The sequence below is a fragment of the Asterias amurensis genome, chromosome 9 (genome assembly GCF_032118995.1).
Source record: "Asterias amurensis chromosome 9, ASM3211899v1".
Lineage (NCBI taxonomy): Eukaryota > Metazoa > Echinodermata > Asteroidea > Forcipulatida > Asteriidae > Asterias > Asterias amurensis.
In genome coordinates this window covers 20,749,583-20,773,182 of record NC_092656.1, presented here as the reverse complement: position 1 = coordinate 20,773,182, position 23,600 = coordinate 20,749,583, and the positions used below count along the sequence as shown (strand labels likewise).

General features: G+C 38.6%; 1 protein-coding gene across 9 annotated transcripts in view; it reads right to left on the bottom strand.

Moving 5' to 3' along the window:
- Window positions 1–23,600, bottom strand: part of LOC139942104 (protein unc-13 homolog B-like) — a 170,900-nt gene that overhangs the window by 46,915 nt on the left and 100,385 nt on the right. For all 9 annotated transcript variants that reach the window (XM_071938796.1, XM_071938800.1, XM_071938801.1 and 6 more), the window contains exons 6-8: window positions 9,519–9,647; window positions 5,884–6,191; window positions 3,103–3,461 (exon numbers count right to left, since the gene is read on the bottom strand). In XM_071938796.1, the coding sequence (XP_071794897.1) occupies window positions 3,103–3,461; window positions 5,884–6,191; window positions 9,519–9,647 (796 nt within the window). The remainder of the gene's footprint in view (window positions 1–3,102; window positions 3,462–5,883; window positions 6,192–9,518; window positions 9,648–23,600) is intronic.

Sequence of the window (23,600 nt, the reverse complement as noted above, 5' to 3'; positions counted from 1 at the left end):
TCTCAAAAGGTATCCAAGATATCCAGATGAAAGCAGGTCTATCTGGTCCTTTCTCCATCTTGTGATGAGGGTGGTCTTGAAAAATTGCGTTTATAGTCTTGGCACACTTTGATACATGGTATATAACACAACACCAGAAATTAAACCTTTATTATTAGATGAAAAAAGTCCAACATGGCTCATCCTGATGCACCAATCAGGTGAAAGCTGGTCCTAGTGTTCCTTTCTCCATGTTGTGATGATGAGGGTTGTCTATAAAAACTACGTTCATAGTCTCGGTGTATTTGATACATGGTATACAACACCAGAAATTAAAACTCCATTAGATGAAACATGTCCAACATGGCTCATCCTGATGCTTTCAGTATAATGCACCAATCAGGTGAAAGCTGAACCTAGTGATTCTTTCTCCATGTTGTGATGATGAGGGTTGTCTATAAAAATTACGTTCATAGTCTCGGTGCATTTGATACATGGTAACACAACACCAGAAAGTAAAACTCCATTAGATGAAACATATCCAACATGGCTCGTCCTAATGCTATCAGTAGTGCATCAATCTACAGGTTCATTCTTCATTCATCCAAAGTTCTTCACTCATGTTAGTAACGAAAGTTGTCAGAGTAGACTCTACACTTTCCCTTCATACTATCTCCAGAAAAAGGACCTTCGCAGGTTTTCCCGCCAAAACATCTCTTCCTACAGCTCCCATTCGGGGACATTTTTTGGTGGCAGGTTCAGCCTGAGGATGCAGCCAACAAGAATTGTGTGATGCTTTCAAACGGTTACAACTCTATGCTGCTATTTACTGTACAAGGTAACGTCTGAATGTATATTGGTGTCGCAGTCAGTGTTTAGATGAACATAATCCGACAGGAGATGACTCTTCTATACGCTCTAATAATGTAGAAGACTGAAGAATTAATCGCAGAGATCTCACTCCACTCATCATTTGGCAACCCCCAAAAACCAGTGAAATCTTGCCGTCAGTAAAACATCCAAATCGCTTTTTACGATGAATTTAAGGAGGTGGTCCCAGACTACTTTAGATTCCAGACTCCTTCAGCTTCTTTCAACTGGTACCTATGGCCATTTTAAGTAGCTTCTGACCAACAGTGGGGGGGGGGGTGGGAGAAGGAGGGAACACTGTCTGACATGCGGCGGCACGTCGACCGCCCAAATCGAGGAAGTGCCACCATGTCACAGCCATCCTTCATGTACTTCATTGACTTGCAGAAATTGATAGTAAATCATTCAGTTAAGATTCAAAGCACTTCTGTGCTGACGCACATTTTGAGGTCCTGGACTTCAGAAACTTCCCTTCCTTTTCCTTCTACCTCGGAAACCCTGCTTTGAGTGCATGGCTTTGTCTATTTCAAAGTATTGGTTAGTAAAGCAGTTTTCAATGCATGATCATCATCGCTGTTCCCTCATGCACAAATTAACTCAACTCATTGGTATGGATTCACAATTTAAAAGCATTGGAGTACAAACAGGAGCACTGAACAATCCAGTGTTGCAAAAAGCAGCCGCATCATTAAGTGTAGCTAGAGTGCAGACGAAAACCGCACCCTTTATAAACCACGCCCTCATGTGTCCAGACCAACTCAAGTTTCCCCTCCACAAATCCCCTCAACCTCCTCCTCACCACCACTCTCAATATCTCCATTTATTTATTCTAACCTTTGACTCCGCATCTTCCTTTGTATTTCCAGAGACATCTCCCGCAAAAAAATATTGCAAATATGGTCCGTGACAAACTGAATAATATATCTGGCAACTCATTGAATCTAATGCAATATTACTACAAGAGAGCTACAACTCATAAAGCCTAGTAGGCTGGTGCACCTGAGATAATCGGACAAAATAAAATTATTTTTCATTATCAGATGATTTCTAATCGCCATGCCTTCACGGTGCAGTCATATTCCATGGGCCCTTTGATTGTTTTGACAGGGGATCCATCAAAAGGTTTAGCGGAGTAATGAATTTTAGGTTTTATTAAGTGGATCTGGGCGGCATGTAACAATGTTGTCAGAGCTACATTCAAAATCTCGTCGGCAGTTCAACTCCCAGCCCAACCCCCCCCCCCCCCCCTCCTTTTGATTTCACATCCTGTACTACAGTTCCCATCAATTTGTTATTAATTAGTCTGGTGCCGACAATGTTCGGGCTAATTAACAGTGTGGCATATTGTTTATTAGTGAATTTCGTAACTGAGACAGGTGGTTTATACCTGACCCCCAGGTGCATACAGGGGACACGCGCATACTGATTACCGGTCAAGTAACAGCTGTTTGACATCATTGAGCAACGCTGAGCTCCTTCAGAGGGGAAACCAGCGCACTCATAAATCAAAATTTGTCGGTCAAGTAGAAGTGTACCCCAGGGCCCAAGTTCATAGAGCTGTTTAAGCTCAACAAAATTTTGCTTAACTTATTTTGCTTAAGGATACCAGCCAAAATACCATTTCATGTCTGTCATCTGTGGCTGGTATCCTGCTCATTTCCGCTTCGGCAGAAATTTATTTCAACAAGTATTGGCTGCACACATAAAACAACTAACATATCAAATGAATTTAAGTTTCAAGAGAAGTAGGTCATAGTGTATTAAGTTTTGAATTATTCATTTGTTTTGACTTAAAAGGAGAACGGGTTTGAACGCACAGCCCTGCATTTGGCCTTTGGTATGGCAACTACAGACAACAAATTGACCTTTGGGGCAAAATCAGATCAAGATGGGTACAAGGCCTGTATATAGGCACAATTGTATGGACGAACACATTGGAATGGTCCCGCACCATGTTTTCTGCCAGTACTGGGAGGCAAATATCAGGCCTCGAAAAATATAAACAAGAGCCCGGGAGGCCACTGTTGCCCCCTGGTCTTGGCCTTGGTGCCCATAGACTTTAAGATTTTCTGATTGAAGTGCCCTTTATATTTTCTAAATTTTTTTTCTGTAATTTTAAAACTAGTATATATTTTCTTATGCTCTGTATGTATTTTAAACGCCTCTCAGCCTCCAGCTGCCAAGTTTGAATGTTTTTTTTTAATAAACCAATAATATTAAGATACTGTAGACAAACTTGAAATTGAAACTTACCTTTCTGTTCCTAATGAAGGTCTACTCCCTTGTCCGCTAAAACTATCCTGTGGGTACATATATCCAGGGCCGGGTTCATGGGGCGGCCCAACTCCGCTACTAGTTAGTGACTCTCCGTCACTCTGGGGCATATCAAAACTCTCCCCTCTCTCAAACTCGTCTCTACTGTACTCGTCGAAACTGTGCTCGCGATAGCGAGGGTCGTACTCGTCCGAGTAATAATCGTCCGGGTACGGCGGTCGGCCCTCCTCGATGCCTGGTTCCGAGTAACTTCCTCGATCGTCCTCTACATAGTCGCCCATATCCTCTTCAGCGTAGCGTTCCCGGTCACTTTCGGAGTATCCCTCACCATAGTATGCCTGCAGTGGTCACAAAATAATCATAGACTTATTCATTTTGGTTTTACACCTCCACTCGGGATTATTTCCTCAACTGTCAGTATGTGAGTAAGGCAATCCTTTGCGCTTGATGGTAATTCTGCGAATGCAATAACAGGTCATCACTAAATTTGCCCACACAGTTTACCATTGTCTCTATATGACCATGACAGAGCATTGTAATGTAACATGTTGTTAAGTTTTATGGGTCTAACAGAATAAAATCACTGACACATGTTTACAACTGCAACTATACATGCACATTGTACATATTGAAATTGTACATTATGCAGGGAGCTGGTGGGTAAATAATCATTAAAGGCAATATTGACATACCAGAAAGTGGTAGCTGAAAACTTAACTCTGGATGAGAAAGGGAAATGTACTTATTCCTACTAATTTTGATCTCCATAAAAATTTTGTTTTGGGTGAATGTGATTTTTGTTTTCCTTTCTGTGACACGACTTTTGACTTTGTAAGTCATGCAAACCACAGTACTATTAACTGCTTTAAAACAAATATTAACGTTTTTATTTATTAACTTTTGCGATTGCATATTATTTTATTCTTGTTTTCCTCGCTTATTTGAAATCCAAACTTATTTATTTATATCTGTTCTTTAATTTATTTATAATTAATTTCATTTGTTTGACTCGTTTATATTTTTATGCTTATGTTATGCTATTTATTATAAACTTATGTTCGTTTTTAATTAATTAATTAATTTATTTATTTATTTATTTTTCAATTGTTTAGTTTTGGTTTATGATTTGATTTTATAAGGCAGTCAATATTAAACCTAAGATTTTTTTTTTTTTGGGGGGGGGGGATGTCGCAAAAAATTAACTATTTGATATTTTGTTTTGATTTTTAACAAATTATCAGTTTAATTCAAATATGATTATCAAAACAAATATGTTATCCTGTCATTGTCAACATTATTTCTTGTTTTCTTTCAACAACAAAAAAGTAAAAAGGAGTGATAAATAAAGAAAACTTGACTTTCCCATTTTGGAGATACCAGGTTATTATACTGGTATCTTTAATTCGAACTCCAGGATCCTATAATGGCATGTCCTGAATGACAAAGGAAAAACTTCTGCTGGTACTTTCCCAATATGGCTGTATGTCCTTGAAGGCTAATCAACATCTCATGCATAGTCATGAGTCCAACAAATAGGATATAACATGAATATTTATGAGTTGTCAACAGACTAGAATATCTGCATATTTATGTGCTTATGCATAATGACCGAGTTCCACAGAAAGGATAAAAATGCATGCTAATGAGTTATGTTGATCTGCCATATCATTGTTCATTGTTCAACAACATTCATTCCATAATATGCCATATATGCAACTTGATTTTACAGAGACTGAAACTATATTTCAGCTCTAGAATGGCGAAAGTTGTGTTCAAATTTTACTGAGTATTTTACTCCTAGCCATAAGTGTCCTGCTTACCTTGTTGATGAAAAAAAACAAACGTTGAAGTGATACAAAAAGGATATTTACCTTCTAATCTCTTTTGAATTTTCCCCACCTCAAGCCAAAAGTGCAACAGGAAAGTTAATATCTACACCGTTGCAATACCCGCTGCCAAAAACATAGGATTCACACTGCCTCTATCGACCGGACAATCTTGGTGGTCTAGTCGGTAAGACACTGCTCTAGAACTGCAAAGATCCTGGGTTCGAATCCCACTCAAATAATATGCCTGTGATTTTTGCCCACAGAACTCAGGAAAGTACCGAGTATACAGTGCTAACACACATCGGTGTAAGGTTCAAACCAAAGATATTTTTGTGGTGTTTTTTTTCCTCTCCACGAAAGGAAATTATTTATTCACACTCAAACTCAAGACAACTCCTCATGTGTGACCCGCCCTGTGAAAATGAGTCAGATGTTGACATTTAAAATTTTTAGTTATATATGCATGGCTAGAAAGAACACACCAGAGCAGCAGTTATTTCGTATGTCTAAAGCTTTTGGATGTATCGCGTTGCTGAGTTACTCCCATTTGAAGTTAGCCAGTATATCATCTTTTGTTAAAAACGAATTACAAGTAAAGTGATGTTTTAAGCTACCATTTCCGCAAAAGGATACAAATTAGACTAAAGTATGATCACAAAATTGTTGTTTTCACAGCTTTTTTGCCTAAAAATAAGTATTCTAAAGGTTTATCATGCAAATATAAATCTTAAAAAGAAATAATAAAAAAAATAAAAAATTATATTTTTCCACATTAAACTGTCCATCATGTCCATACTCAATAATACATTGGGCGCAACTGACTCATTTTCACAGAGTGGGTCACATATAGCATCGTTAATCTTTCTCCTGCACTTCATCCAAACTAAACTTCGACAAGAACTAAATTCCGTTTGATTAATTCCCGACTTACTTCCATTTCCTGATCATAGTCAAGCTCATAGTCGGGATAATCTTCTTCGGCATGTAACGGGGAGCCGTCCAGCGGCCTCACCTCTGCCTGGAGATGATGAATATGTTCCTGATTATTCAAGTGATCTTGGTGATTCAGATGATCCTGGTGATTCAGATGATCCTGGTGGTTCAGGTGATCGGGGATGTGATCCTGGTCGTATGAGTCGTAGTGGTCGTGGATGTGCGGCTGGCCGTTCCTGTGCGGACTCAGACCCCCGGCAAAGGGTACATTAACATCGCTTGTATAATCGCTGTCTTCGGAGAGATCTACGTCGGGCAACAACAGAAGGGAGAACAAACCATAACAATCAGTTAACAGTGAACTGAAAACCAACGGTTCTTTTCAGAACCACCCCACCTCATTTAGAGCTTATCATAGGGAGAATCAACCATAGCAAAACAATACAATGAGCTGAAACTAAGGAAGGGCTCTTTTTACAACCACCCCGACTCATTTAGGCTATAGATTATCATTACATGGTGTTACAGCAAACCTTACTGTATCATATTTCCACTGTGCAGAATATCAGTATCTTACTGCAGTATATCAAAACAGTCAGACGCTTTACGACAACCCCCTAAACTGCACCCCTTGTTCAATCGGACCTAACCCCTGCCTATCTCTGCAGTAAAATGTTACAGCCCTGGTTGCATCCAGGTAACACATGAGTCTTTTTGGGGAATAACCTAACAACCTAAATATTGACTTAAGAACTTTTGTTGATATGGATTAGTTTTTACCTGGTGTCTGATAAGGCCAAATAAAAATTAAAACATGTTTAGCGTCCCCGCCCGCTTCCTTTTTAGAGGCAGCTTCCATTTTTTTTAACTTCTTTTTTAATGATAAGTTTTGTTTTTTTTTACCCCAAAAAGTTTGTTTAAACAATTAAAAAGGATCTCTTTTAACGATCTCAGTAAAATAAAATAAAAATTGTTCGGAAAAATAGCCAAGATGTTTGTATAAACAAAATGTGTCGGGGGTTTAAAAAAAAAATAAGGTCCTCCTCATCTTTTTTCAAAAAGGGAGGACGTTAAACATAATTTTTTAATTATTTGTTTGGCCTAATGATTTAAATACCGACATAGTGGGGAAGCTTTGTAGGGGTCCCAAGTGTGTAAAAACAGGTATGAGGTCATGCTATGTTTACATTAGGCATAATGAAGGAAGATACATGGCTCCGCTTCCAACCCTTTATCATGAATGACATCATATCTACCATAGGTTTATAAATAAGCAATAACTAATATAACGTCCGGCTCTGTTTAATTGTAATTGCAAAGCCACTGCATGGAAACTATTACTCAACATAATCTTTTGCAAAAAAAAACTTATTTGGTTACAAGCAACCGTAGAGGGCTGTTGATATCATATAACACATTGCGGGAAACAACTCCCCCTGAAGTATGTATATTTTGAAAGATAAAAAATCCTCACTCATTATATTCTCATTATTTATTACTTCTATTTTTTATTTGGTTTTATTTCACAGGGAGACCATTCAGCCTTGAGTAATGGTTTACGCCAATACACATTACCACCCCTACTAGAAACAGTTAATTAGGTACAAGAGGCGCTTTAATTAAAAACATCTAAATCTCAGGTCCCTAGTGGAGGATCGCTACCTTTACACAAGAAATCCCAATAGAGGACGCAATATTAAAGGCACTGGACATGTTTGGTAATTGTAAAAGACTAGTGCTGGGCAAATAGTGAAATTTTGTTATTCGGATACTGCTGGCCTACTATCCGAAATTAACCGGAAATTCAAATAGTTTTTTCGCTGCCAGAGGGCGCTATTTAAAAAAAAAAAATTGCCGCTTGAGGGTGCTGTTCGTTTGTGAATGAGATTTTATGGGCGGATTGATATTAGTTTTAGACAGTGTCACTCGGTTCATTCATAGAAATGACCGGATCTAATTTAAAGATGGCGATTTGCTTTTTCTTTTGATCATGATTGACTCTACGTGAAGGAAAACTTTTGTAATCTTTGAACAAATTACGTCAGAAATGTCATTGTTTCAACTTTTCACGGAGGTGAGCATAGATAAATACTTAATTTATGCTGTTTTATGCTGTCTTAATAGACGTTTCATAAGGATTCAGACAAACCGTTCATATCAGTTGTCGCCCGACGTCTGCGGATATTCGGATATTAAAGAATATCCGGTTACTCGGTTGTAATTGTTACGGATAGGAAATACTATCAAAGCTCTCCAGTGCTCATTACCAAGTAAGTTTTTATGCTCACAATTATTTTTGAGTAATTATCAAACGTGTCCAATGCCTTTAAACGTTCCCTGTGTAAAATACTCAAACCAAACATCATCCCTACACAACGCAGCCAATTAGAGGACTCCCTGCTCGACGCACATCAGTTCCACCCTCTGGTCACTGCGGACAATTAAATGCCTCTAAATCTGGCGTCTATCCCCGTGGAGTCTTCCAGCCACCAAAGGCTCTTCTCACTCTGTCCACACAAACTTTAAAGGCGGTGGACACTATTGGTAAATACTCAAAATAATCATCAGCATAAAACCTCACTTGGTAACCCGTAATGGGGAGCGGTTGATAGAATAAAACATTGTGAGAAATGGCTCCCCCTGAAGTGTCTTACAATGTAGTTTTCGAAAAGGAAGTAATTTTCCACGAATTTGATTTTGAGACCTCAAGTTTAGAATTTGAGGTCTCGAAATCAAGCATCTGAAAGCACACAACTTCGTGTGGCAAGGGTGTTTTTTTCTTTCATTATTATTTCACAATTTCGACGACCAATCAAGCTCAAATTTACACAAATTTAATGTTTTTTTGCATATGTTTTGAGATACACCAAGTGAGAAAACTGGTCTATGACAATTACCAATAGTGTCCAGTGGCTTTAAGAGCCCCCCACCCCCAACCCCCCGGGCTCACAAGATTGCTGTTTCTACTCCTGGCTGAAGAGAAGCAATTATAGTCCAAGCGTCTTGCTCAAGGATCCGGTCACAGCGGGGACTTGTTCCATAAACACTGATCCAGTCATTGGAACTGACATGTTAAGTAATCATAACTACTTGACCATAACGCTCTGCATGTCGAACTAATAGCACGGTCAAATAATGCTGAGAACGAGGGTATGTCATTCTGATCAGATTCTTACCATCTTGGTCATGTTCCCTGTATCCAACATCACTAATGGATGCTAATGTTCATTGTACAAAAAGGAACCAGACTATTCCTCCTTCCAGCCTCGGTTTTGAATGGGGGAAAAAACAAGAAGGCCACACCACGATAAAATTTCTTTGCTAAGCAAAAATTAAGGGAGGCACCAGTCACAAAAATGTTATTTTGGCTGGTAACCTGTTTCTGTTAAGCATTACTTTTCTGTGCTGAGCAAGTTTTTGTGCTTACAGGCTTTATGAAAGTGGGCCCTGGGGTCGATTTCACAAAGAGTTAGGACCAGTCCTAACTTAGGACTAGTCCTAGGAGATATACAAATTGCATGGATAGTCCTAAGTTAGGACGAGTAACCGGTCCTAACTCCGAGATAAGACTAGTCATAACTCTTTGTGAAATCCACCCCTGGAATACTTGGTTGATGGAAGGGGGTGACTTACAATGACTGTGGGCTGCAGCTTGGTTAGGCAGTTGGGCTTGTTGTTGGTCCGCAGGCTGACCGCCTTGCATCATATCCTGGAGGAGACGAAGTTTGCGCTCTAGCACCGCCGACTCTTGTTCTTGGAGCTCTTGAAATAAAAAGGAAACAAGCGGGAGAGTAAATCTTTTGAAAGGATGAAAGGTAACATGGGATAGAGAATTGGTGAATTAATTTGAGGTTAATTTTTAGAATCAATTTTCGGAGAGGAGGGATTCTAATGCTGGAAGCTCTCCGAGTACTTGAATCCCGCCCCCCCCCCCCCCCCCAAAAAAAAATAAAAATAAAAATAAAAAATTCAAAAATAAATAAGACCCAGATTCACAAAAGTTAAGAAACACAAACAAATTTTGAGTCCCAGAACTTTGTTACAGATCAGCCTATACCTGTCAACAACAATTTTTGCTTTAAAAAATCCCACTCAATACAATACAAGTCTTGTGCCTAAAATTCTTTTCTTCACTTTCTTGGACTTTCATCGTGAAAGTTGACCAAGTCCCTGGTGACTTAATACTTACTTAAAGGATTTGGGTACCTTTTCAAAATGTCCATAGATTTACATTAAACTTACAGGGTTTGAAGATAATGATAGTGGAAAGCTTCCCTTCAAATATTACTTACCGAGGTGCTGTAGTTTTTGAGAAATTAGTAAAACAATGTCATGAAAATACGTTTGTAAATTATTTTCATGACATTGTTTTACTCATTTCCAAAAAACTACAGCACCTCAGCACGTAATATTTTCAGGGAAGCTTTCTTCTATCATTATCTTCAAACTGTGTAAGTTTAGTGTACATCTGTGGACATTGTGTTTTTTGTCCTACAAAAGTTACATAGACCCTTTAAGGGTATTTACATTCTTACCACAAAAATAACAATTTCAAATTGCTCTTTTTGCCTACTCATCATTTAAGATTTTGTGGGGGATAAAAAAAAAACATTGAAAGCACTTCTAACAGAAGTCCCATATGAAATCTCCTTCAATTGAACAATGCTACAATCAGCATCTAAGATCTTGTCACCCGTGGGCAAGCTTAACTGTCTAGAAGTTAAATCCATCTCTAAACTATTGCGATTATGTGCTCAATTCCCAACTGAGTTATCCAGGACTTTCAGTTTTGTTTTTTTAAACAGATGTATAAATTGTCTTTTTTCTTTGCTTTTGAGTTTACAGTGCAATATTATACATAGGTGTGGGCCAAATGGAGAATTGAATTAAATAAATTATAAATTATAATCACTGTTCCCTGACGCACTGATAAAACCACCTTTAGGTACAAGCAAAGGTTTGTCGTTTTACAATGATGTGAAGATGTATCTAGACAAATTAAAAACAAATTCCCCATCATAATGAGGAACTCATCCATTGGAAATTGTTTGGTAATCCGTGTTTGGTAATCATTAGAAACAACGGGTCTCCAAAGCAGAATCTAAACAGAAAAATATTCCCAGAGGAGTTTTGTGAACTATGTCTATGGGAGGATGTTTAAAATAAAATAAAAGAAAAGAACAAAATAAATCTCATTTTTTTTTTATATTCATTTCTCAATTCATTTTTGATAGTGTGGGCCAAACAATGGGAGATTGCAGGGAAGTACTCAATTGACAAGGACGTCAAACATGTGTGACCGTGTGGGCAAGTATTCAACCTGAGGACTTTATCAAAAGGGATGGGGGGGGGGGGAGAGGTACACCAAGGACGTCCTCGCTTTTGTGTACAAAAACCAGGGCTGCCAATATTTTCATCCCACGATCACAGAGATTTCGTACAACAACCAGGGAGATATTTAGAATTACATTCAACATAATGGGGGAAAAAGGCTTCCATATCAGAGATATTTACAAACTTGTTTATCAGAATATGGAAAGATAAGTCTACTTTCAGAGAACTCATCTGCAGAACCAGGGAATGTAGGCTATACACACATGTATACTAGGCAGCTCTGACAAAACCAAAGGAGACGAAGCAACAACAAAAGTCTGAAACCTGGAACAGTGGAGTGGGGTAGGGTTGGAGTAACATTCTATTGATTCAGAAACAAACACAAATGGCTGCCATGGGCTGAGCATTTCTAGAAAGCGAGTAGTAGGGTCAAGTGTCGGACCGGGGGGGGGGGGGATTGTGTTCACCCCAAGTGAATTACAGAAACTAGATCTTCCTTCTTTTAAGCAGTTTGACGTGCCTCGTTGTAACCTTAGAGAACGTTCCTCAGCTGGACGAATCATTTGAAATAAATTATCGCTGGAAAACGAGCCCTCCGCTGTATGTCATTGCACGGTAACTGTTACAATAGTACAGCATCCAATACCACACTCAATACCTAGCAGTGCCTGGGTGTGCTTTGATCTGGCTTGATTTTAGGCTTTCACGGGGCCGTATACGTTTGTAGTAGCAGGATAAAGTGTAAAGGGGTGAATTCAAAAAAGGAAACACAACTTGAATTTTATCATAGAAAGTCACAAACAGATACTTCTATTTTGGGATAGAAAATGTAAAAACAATTGCCACAAACTGTTAGCTCTCTAAGCCCAGTATTTCGGGTAGGCGTACCCAGAGTTGTGAGGATCGACTTTTACAACATTTCTTCTTTGATAAACTGGGTACCAACACAGAGATTTGCCAGTGTTAAATTGTACTTGTACTGATACAAGGTTTAGACTGCTCATTTAATGCTGTCAAACAGTTTAACAATTAATTGAAGGAATAATTTCTACAGATCTTTTAATGCCATACAAACTACTTTAACCTTGTCTTATTTCTTTCTTTTTTATTTGGCTTAAGATTAATCCGTTTCAATCTGCCCTTCAGAGAGATTCAATTACTGCCGCAAAATAAATCACTTGAACATTAGTAATTGTCTCCCAATTAGTTGCGTAAACTCTGCCATTCAGTCATATTATAAGGGCATTTGAAAGACAGTTCTCAGATTCTATTTTTGAGGCATAACAACTGTTATCTTTTTACAAAACCACATTACTTCAAAGTTAAATGTTTCTCAAAATACATTATACTATCAAAATCTGCTGTACTATTTGAGTCATTACCAAATGTGTTCATTCCCTTTAAAGCCATTGGACCCTTTCGGTAACCAGTATTGTCCAAGGCCCACACTTCGTGTATCACAACTTCAATATATCAAATAACAAACCTGTGAAAATTTAGGCTCAATCGGACATCGGAGTCGGGAGAAAATAACGGGAAAACCCACTCCTGTTTTCGCGCGTTTAGCCGTGTCATGACATGTGTTTATAACAAATCCGTAATTCTCGCTAACGAGAATTTATATTGTTTTACCGTTTTCTCAAAAAGTAAAGCATTTCATGGACTGATATTTCAAGAGAAGTCTTTCACCATTACCTTCTGTAAACCCTGTAAATTATTTGTAAATCTGTGAACTTTTTTTTTTGGGGGGGGGGGGGTACCGAAAGGGTCCAATGGCTTTAAAGGGAAGGTACACGTTTGGAAATTACTCAAAACAAATATTAACTTAAAAACTGACTTGGTAACAAGCATTGGAGAGCTGTTGATAGTATAAAACATTGTGGGAAACGCCTCCCTTTGAAGTAACATAGTTTTTGAGAAAGATGTAACTTCTCACGAAAATAATAAAAGACTTAGCTAGAAGTCTTTTATTCCTATCTGAAAGCACACAAATTCGTCCAACAAGCGTGTTTTATCTTTCATCATTTTCTCGCAACTTCGATGACCAATTGGAACCAAGTGGAACACTGGTCTTTGACAATTACCAAACATGTACAGTTCCTTTAAGGGGGCTGTGCACCATTATTCTGAAAGGCTCTAGTCCCTCGGCTTCATATATAACCGTTCAGAGTTGCCCAAGCACATTTTTTTGGTTTTCCTTTAAAGTCCTTTTAACATTACTTAATGCATTCTCCTAGCTTGCTGGTTTTTTATGAAATGCTTTATTGCCAACAAACACAGTTTGTCATGTTTAACCCTAGCTGGCAGTAATAGGTTGTGTGTATTTATCAAAAAAAAAACATCCACAAAAATAAAAATGCTACACGAAACCTTCACATGTACTATTTAAAAAGTGCACACTTAAATATATGGGGAAAAAACAGAGTCAAACATTACCTGTGTAAGCCAATACTCGGCCTTTCAAAAAAAAACCCTGAAATATCTAGGCCAAACCAACGAGATAACAAAGCCCCTGAATAAGGCTTCAAACTGAAAAGGAATACTTGATTAGCTTATGGAGAAACCCTTTATCAAATCCATCCCCTTCTTCTTTCCTCTTCGAAATTCTCTTCCTTGGCCGGAAAAAAAAATAGCAGGGATATATTACAACCGGGTGAATAATCGATAACAATAATAATAGTATGCTGTTCTTATACCTTTATCACACCCCGGGGGCGATCATTATTTAGTCTAACTAGGTTCTCGGAGCTTATGTTCGAAATGTAATATCCGTTTATTTATATAGCACCATGTAATGATTTGCAAGTTGTCGTGGTGTAATCTGCAGCCAACCACACCAGGGCCCAATTTCGTAGAGCTGCCAAGCACAAAAATTTGCTTAGCATGAAATTTCTGCCTCGGTAAAAACAGGATTACCAACGAAATTTCCACATGATTTTCAGGATTCAGCAAACATCAGCTGAATACCAGTAACAAGCAATATGCAACACATGGAAATTTTGTTGGTAATCCTATTTTTATCAAGGAAGAAATTTCATGCTAAGCAAATTATTGTGCTTAGCAGCTCTATGAAAGTGGGCCCAGGTCTCAACGTCATAAGCACAGAATTTGCTAAGCAAAGAAAAGTACTACTGAACAGAAATAGGTTACCAGCCAAAATTACACTAAGTGTACACATGTTTTGACTGGTGCCCTGATCAATTATTGCTTAGCAAAGAAATTTGTCAAGCAGTGTTTTTCTGCTTAACAGCTTTGTGAAATTGGGCCCTCTAAACACCGGGGCAATTAAACCCCCTTCTGTTAGTGTTTGTGTTTTGGGTTCTTTACGTGCCATACAACACACAGAACCTAACACTTTACGTCCCCTACGAAGGATGAAGAACTAATAGAAGGGGAGGAAAGATACGACTATACATGTACCAATCAAACTACCCGGCCGTGTGAATGAGATTGGTTTTAATAATGTCTTTTTCTTAACAGTACACAATTGTACATTTACAAAAATGTGGACGTGTGAGTGATTCAGCATGCATAGTTCAGGGAGGAAAATAAAGTCCATAAATTTACAAATTACAAAAACCCTCAAGGAGACAAAATCACTAACGGAACATCTATTTTTAATTAGTAGAGAAAGTTGATGCAAAATGCTCGTTAGTCCAAATCGGTATTGGTTCTATGTTAGTTGTAATTAATCAAAAATTGTCACAATATTAATTACTGGTGTGTTTCAAGAGACGGCATGTCTGCGAAGGCTCACATCTGTTGAAGTTTGTGGTGTGTTTTCAGATCTATGTAACCGTTTCGGTTTAGTAACTTTTGCACTTTTGGCCGTTTCTAGGTCAAGAGAGACTCGTGTGCCTTGAAAGGAAAGGTATATGTTTGGTTATCACTTTAAAATTAACGGAACACTTTGCCTTGGATCGGTCGAGTTGGTCTTTGAAAAGCGTTTGAAACCGTTTGTTATAAAATGCATATGGGTAGAAAGATGATTAAAAAGTAGAATACAATGATCCATACACATTTGCCTCGAAATTGCGTGGTTTTCCTTTTACTTTTAGAACTAACACAGTCGGCCAAGGCAACGTGTTCCTTTAATGCCAATAAAAGCTTACTTGGTTAGAAGTACAGCAGTTTAGTATAAAATATTTTGAGAAACATTTTACTTCGAAGTTTGGTTAAGGATAAATATATCAGTTTTTGTACCCCAAAATTTGAATTTGAGAAACGTTACTGTGCAATCTAATTGCGGATTTTTCCGGCGTGGACATATCGGATTGTCCGCATATCTCAATAGAACGGTTCCAAAAACCAAAGGTATACTTTGCGTTTAACAAACAGACGTTCAACTGCAGTTTGTCAAAAAAAAAGAGGGGGGAAGAAACAAAGTTCCAATCCCCAAACAGACTTTGTAAAGTGCTGTGTTTTTCAATTATCAATTGAGAGCACTACTGAGAAGCCAAAAGTTTAATGTCATCACAACATTAAATTTGTATAACCTTTATCCTTGCTACGAAAACATCATTTCAGACAAGACAAAAGATCATTCATCGGTTTACAAAAGCGGTACCTGTCATTTTAAAGGTGTTCTCCTGGATTGGTCAGAATATTTTTTGTTATTTTAATCTGAAAGCTCACTGATAATGAAGTTCAATCTAGAACTAATTTTGTGTGTGAAATACTTCCCTCAGAAATGAAGTTATGTTAAAAAAAAATTTAAAACATCTGAAAACCTTACTTCAGTTGTTACAACCAAAAGTAAGACCACTATGTTCAAATGCTGAAGATTGTGCAAGGTTTTCCCTACTTTCTCCTGGCTCACACAACGCATTAAACCCCAAATTTTCCCAGGTTTGTTATTTCATACGGTTGATCACACAAAACATACACACCGTCTGCGACTATCGTGTCACCTCAAAACCAATCCTGTACAATACCTTTAAAGGTCGGCAAGTATCGTGTAACACCACTTACGTCATGGAATCAATTTGCCCAGTGTATCTGACTTCTTCCTGCTGATGCAAATGAAACTAAAAAAGACTGCCCCCCCCCCTCGGACTCATTACAATGCTCCTGTTTGCAATTGATCTTGAATATCGGCCAATTATCCCATGGAAGCACTTCCCTGGTTACCTCCCATACGCTGCTCGATTTGATAGCGAAAGAAAGATCTACTCTTTTCTCGTGACTGCTCTTGCAAATACAGATTATCGAAAGGATGCTAAGCATACCCACGGGCTTGCCTATAGTTACTGAATTATTTCTGCTGTTGGTTTTTGTTTCTTCATTTTCTTCGATGAGGAGGGGAGAGGGTGTCTACTTCTACTTCTTCTTTTGATCCATGGGGGATAAATGTCAGGTAGATTAGCCTAAATATAGCAATTGAAATCTCTGGATGCTGCCAAATTGACATGAATGAGGGACTGAATTATGGAATGATTCTTCAGAGAATCGCTGATCAAGTTAAGATTTCAGATGCAGCCATCGGCCAATGAAAACTGCTGACACGTTTCATGTGGATCATTAATAAATGTCAGAGTGAATTGTTAGATTGTGATTGATTGATTCTCAATGGAAGGGAAGGAGGGGTTGGAATTTGAGAATGAAGACCGGGTTTAGGTTTTAGGCACACTTTGGTGAAAAAAAGGCCTGTCCAAGATAAAGAGTCTTACATCTTGAAATCAGAACAACTATAAAGTGCTTTAAAGCACTTAATCGGAGCAAAACAACACGGAACAGCGTTCTTAATGTCTAGTTTTCTTTTGCAGTTCTTTGATAGCATATAGGGACGACTGCAACGGTCTCATAAGTTCTAATGGTTACGTCATCGGGATGTGGGTTCGACTCCCAGTCATGACACTACATGTGTCTTTGAGCAAGATGCTTTTACATACTATAATTGCTTCTCATCACCCAGGGATATAAATGGGTCCCTCCGAGGGTGCAGGTTAAGTTGATAATAAATTTGAAAAAGCCTTTGGAGCGCCACATCAGCTAGACTGAAATTTAAAAAATGCAAGTGTGCCCAAAGATTTCAACCAATACAAGATCAGAGAGAGTGGGAAATATTCAGGTGTTAGCGTAGCCTTCTCATGCAAACCTCCCACTGCAACAGTTTCCAAGGAGAGAAAATTACCTTTGGTGTGATCCCTAATTAAATGAGTTAATGGTTTAGAAGAAATTCCATTCCAACCGTCCATCCAGCCAGAAGGTGTGATTCACATGTATGGCACATATTTGAACTAGTGGGTAACTAATAGGGTACTCTATGTATCATCTCGGCAAGGCCGCGGCACAGTGAGTATGAGAGTAGGATACAAGCACGTAGGGCATACTTGTTCAGGGCCCAATTTCATGGCTCTGCTTACCGTAAGCACAGAATCGGCGCTTACGGAAGTAGGGAATTCTGTGCTTACGGCAAGCGTATTTTACAGGTAAGCGGCGAATTTGGGCTTCTGCGCGTGCGTACTTCACATTACTAGGCATTCTGCATTTACAAGGCTAGCGCAGAAATTCGGCGCTTGCACGTAAGCAGGGAATCACGATCGTAAGCGCAGAATTCAGCGGTAAGCAGAGCCATGAAATTGGGCCCTGATGGTAAGGCAGCGTCTTAAGACGGGGGGTGGGGGGGGGGTTGAATTACGGGAAGCAGTCGGCTCACTCTGGACATGGCGGTAGAATACCCCCATGCTTTAAATAAAGACACTTCACTTTGCTCCATTGGGAGACAAAATGGCAGCATCTTGAGTTGAATACCATATATTTTTGACTGCTATGGTTGTCAAGTGCATAACAGGGCTGGCCCCTTATCATGTATCCCTTTAGAGACCATAGGGGTCGACATTGAATTGCAACAAGCCCGCTGGCCCAGGACTACCAGATTTACAGCCGCGCAACTCATTCTTTCCAGTTTGATAGCCGGCCGGGCGGGCATAAAGTGTTTTTCAGGCTACCAAAGTCTCAACAGGGGTACTTAAGATTCTTGGTTACTAGCCCTGCTGACTACCATAAAAATACACTTAACATCGACCCCTGCCATAGTGGCAGCAAGCGGCTTGTGCCAAAATGCCCACAGCGAACAGCAGCAATATTTGACAAACTTTCGCTCAAACAACAGGGTGAAAAAAAGGGTATGGGACCATATTAACATTTTCTGATGTTTCCCATGTGAATATGTCAAAGGTTTAGTCGCCCGACACCAAAACTACTGGTCTCGGGCATGTAGTCCACAGTACAATTTGAGCCCTGCCAAAGGTAAATTGAATTTAATCACTTTCAAATCAATGTTCTACTATCTGACTATTGCTAAAATAACTATTTTGAAGCAAAGGACTGTCAGAAGAAAAAAAAACTTAGTCACTGTACTAACCAAAAAACCCATTAAGAGAAGACTTTGAAGTTTCAGTTTTAGTTGGAGGAAAGAACCAAATAGTTTATAAAAACAACAGCTGCAGTGATTCTCCCCAACTTCAGTTTTTATGGTCATTAATTTTTACAGTATTTATCAAAGCCTGGCCCTACCTTTAAAGTAAAGTCTGATGATGAAAATTAACAAACTAAAACATGTGTTTGTTCCCAGAAATCATTTGATTAATGTCACCTTGGCAAAAGTGTCCAGGGTTCTGAAAACAAACAGTTTATTTACTTTGGGCCTTTGCCTGCCACCTTTAAGGGCTACAGTAAATACGGCCAAATCGACGTATTATTAAAATAGCTGGTGATGACACTTATGGGAGCCTCCATAACAAAAGTTGAGGAAACCTTCATAAATGTTTATGTACAATTACTGTAGTTAGTATGTGTACAAGAACCACAGAGTGGTAACCATGTTATAGATTTGTAGATGTGCTGCGCTTGCTTTTTCAAATTAGATCTAGCTGGCGTGTCTAGACCAAAGGTATAAAAACACCGTACTCAGCTCTGGTGTTTCTGATCAGCAGAGTGAGGCTTCGAGTCCTAGTTTGTGACAATAGCGTCCTTCGGATGGGACGTAAAGCCGATGGTCATGTGTGTTGTGTAATGCACGGACAAGAACCCAGTGAACTTATCCAAAAGAGAAGGGGTTTGCCCCGGTGTTCCTGGTTTGCTCTGCTGCCTAATGCCCTGCAGCACCTTGTAAACCATTACACATGAGTCAGGAAAGTTTCAAGTACGAGCGTACAATGCTCAACAATACACTTTGGTGTATGGGTAAATTACAAGCAATATTTGTTTCTCTTTCTTTAGGTTCAAACACACTTTCTGTTACATAAAGAACTCTACACTGGTTGCCCGTAGATGAGCTTTGTCTCAGACACTCTATACATCAACAGAAAGAAAAAAATTATGAACAAAAAAAAGTGGACAATGGGATGTCAAGTGTCAACAGATGTATTTAGGTAGAATCATTGTTTTGTTTTTGAGGGATTTTTTCTAGGAAAATGCTCAGAACTGCGTAATGGCACTGTCTGCTGCCACCTACTGTCCCAAAGTCTCCATAACGTAATCCAACAAAACACGCAGCTAATATTAAGAAGAGCATTTATACAGCAGTTTGAATGTTAGGAATGTTATACAGCATGCAATTGCATAAAAGGTAAGCCCGGTTCATACTTCCTGCGAATGCGATACTAATGTTGGCGTCACAATTTTGCAGCGAAATTTGTACTGAGTTGAGTTGTGCGCAACTCTCTAGTGAATATCGCAGCGAAAGAAGGGTTGTGACGTAAAGTCCCCATCAAATTCACATCTCATTCGCATTCGCACGAAGTATGAACCAGGCTTCAGTATCTAACTAAACGTTCATGACACTGAGAAACAATATTTTGGGGGAAAAAAATAACAGCTACATTTACAGACTAATACACCATACTGAATAACCCTTTTTTGCATCTTGTAGGCCAAACCGTATGCGTGTCTACACGCGTACATCAAAGAAACACACAGCGTTCCCGGTTTGATTTCTACGGCACAAGCACGCACGCACACGTTCGCAGACGCCATCTTGTAGGGCAAATATTTGAACGGTGACATCATATTCAATAAGGTCTATACATATCAGTTGGAAGTGTTATTTAACTGAGGATTGAACAAAGTTTGGGAGTCCAAACGGTTAAATGGGGAGGCAAGCATAAGTTTATATAATATTTGGGGCAATAAATTGATACACTGTAACTAGACTTGCTACTTAGAGACACTGGACACTATTGGTAATTGTCAAAGACCAGTGTTCTCACTTGGTGTATCTCAACATAAAATAACAAACCTGTGAAAATTTGCTCAATCGATCATCGAAGTTGAGAGATAATGAAAGAAAAACCACCCTTGTCGCACGAAGTTGTGTGCTTTCAGATGCTTGATTTCGAGACCTCAAATTCTAAATCTGACTAGGTCTCAAAATCAAATTCGAGGAAAATTACTTCTTTCTCGAAAACTGTGTTACTTCAGAGAGAGCCCTTTCTCACAATGTTTTATACTGTCAACTAGACTTGCTACTTAGAGACACTGGACTCTATTGGTAGTTGTCAAAGACCAGTGTTCTCACTTGGTGTATCTCAACATAAAATAACAAACCTGTGAAAATTTGCTCAATCGATCATCGAAGTTGAGAGATAATAATGAAAGAAAAACCACCCTTGAAAATTACTTCTTTCTCGAAAACTGTGTTACTTCAGAGGAGCCCTTTCTCACAATGTTTTATACTGTCAACCTCTCCCCATTACTCGTTACCAAGTAAGGTTTTATGCTAAAACTTATTTTGAAAAATTACCAATAGTGTCCACTGCCTTTAAATCGAGAGTTTTGCAGTTAGGTTACAACCATGCAAAAGAGTTGTCTTAGGACAGAAAGGCTTGAGTTGGTGGAGGGGGGACGAAGATAATTGGCCTTGTATATATAAATAAATAAAAAGTTATGATAATCGAGACACAACAGAAAAATCATGAGATAGCGCCAGAACGTGCAATTTAAGCAAAAAACCAATGCACTTTACAATTCATAAGGGATACTTCCCATCACTTCTGCAAACCTCTTTAAGATTGCCTCCTACCCGCTGTGACGCTTAATGTATCTAATTTTGTTCAGCTAGCACTTTGAATGGTGGTGGTTGGTCCCCAATGATTTGGAAGACGAGTGTTTGAGAGTTCGTCAGCACTTTCACCGACGCAACATTGTCTCAAGTAACAGGGAATTCATCTACTGCAAAATTGGATACCTTTTGCAAAAGTCCACTCAGGTTACCTGAAGTTGTTTCTTTGCAGGCCTGTCTGCTTCGTTGTTGAAAGGGCAAGGGCACCAAGGCATTTTTCTTCATGGTAAAGGGCACCCTATGACGAAAGTGTAAATTTCTACGGGAGCATTTCAAGGGTACCGAGTCAATGACCAGGGGCATGGAGGCAATTGCTTTTCTACTGAAGCATTTCAAGGGCACCAAGGCAATGACCAGGGGGCATGCCTCCGTGGCCTCCATAAAGTATCAGACCTGCTTTGGGTGCTGAACCTTTGCAGAATTTACATTCAAAATTACCTTATAGTTATTGCTTCATTGGTTTTCCTAACCTTTTCGAAAAAAGTTCACTCATATCAAGTTATAACTATTGCATCATTGCTTTTTCAAACAATTGTACAACAAAATTACTCATATATCGCCTTACAGTTATTGTATCATTTATTTTCTAGCAAAAAAGAAAGTTCACTTAAATTACCTTATAACTACTGTATCAATGGTTTTCCAAACATTTGCAAAAAAAAAGTCAACTCATATGGTCTTATAATTTTGTTCCTAACCTTTGCAAAAGTCTAACAAATCCCCTGATATTGTACTAATAGTTTCCCAACCTTGCCCTTCACGACCTCCAGTAAAGCGTAACTTGAATGTTACGCAGTATGATCACGTCCAAACTTAGCTTCTCAGCCCCCCCATGATGAACAAACCGCAATATTTTCATGAAACTACTCTTAAAGGCACTGGACACTATTGGTAATTACTCAAAACAATTGTTAGCATAAAAACTTACTTGGTAACGAGTAATGGGGAGCTGTTGATTAAAACATTATGAGAAACGGCTCCCTCTGAAGTAAGGTAGCTTTTGACAAAGAGGTAATTTCTCACTCAAATAATAAAAGACTTTAGCTGAAGTCTGCTATTATGCATCTGAAAGCAAACAAGTTTGTGCAACAAGGGTGTTTTTTTCTTTCATTATTCTCTTGCAAATTTGATGGCCGATTGAGCCCAAATTTTCACATGTTTGTTATTTTATGCAGATGTTGTGATACACCAAGTGAGAATACTTGACAATATTACCAAGCGTGTCAAGTGCCTTTAGGGAAACATTCATGTTCCAAAATTAAAGCCATTGGACACTTTCGGTAAACAGTATTTTCAAAAGGCCCACACTTCGTGCGTCACAACTTACATATAAAATAAATAACCTGTGAAAATTTAGGCTCAATCGGTCATCGGAGTCGGGAGAAAATAACAGGGAAAACCCACCCTTGTTTACACCTGTTCGCCGTGTCATGACATGTGTTTTAAAAAATAAATCCGTAATTCTCGATATCATTATAATTGTTTTAATGTTTTCTCAAAAAGTAAAGCATTTCATGGAATAAGATTTCAAGAGAAGTCTTTCACCATTACCTTCTGTAAACCCTGTAGGTTATTTGTAAATCTGTGAACTTTTTTTTTTTCTGTTCCGAAAGTGTCCAATGGCTTTAACGGCTGTTTATTTGTAAACTTAGAGTTGACTCATCATTGAAAAACAATGTACTACAGATGGAGTCATGATACTTGATACCATATGTCACATCATTTCATGTCATTGTCATGTCAACTACTCCGAGATAATAAATCAAAGGTGACATCTCGTGCAAAAGTGTGTGTCCTGCATTCATTCATCACTTGAGGATGTAAAAACCATTAAAAAACTCGCTCCCAGCTTAAAAGATTATGCCTTTATAATATGTCAATCTATCAACATTTGACTTGGTTGAAAAAAAATCAACAAATTTCCTTTGAAAATAAACACTATATAGACAGGTAGCTTTTGTATACAAATCATGACCTTGGACATTTCAGGGCTTTTCTGGCAGGCAAGATACTATACATCGGTCAGAGGGGAAATTTTACATTTTGAGTAACAATTTGGACTTGACTTCAAGTGCTATAAAAGTTGAACAAGTTTTGAGATGTGCCCATTTTTCTTTAAATCAAAAGTTGATAAAAAATCAGACAATGCAATCCCCATCAAATATGGAACCCAAGTTGAAGCCCAAGACATGGTTTTCAAACTGGTTTTAGGTCTGACAACATCCTATTAAATTTTGGAGGATTTTGGACTACAAGGGTATACAACAATGCACTTCATGAGGAAAAACAATTAACTTTCTAGTGGAACCTATTAAGGG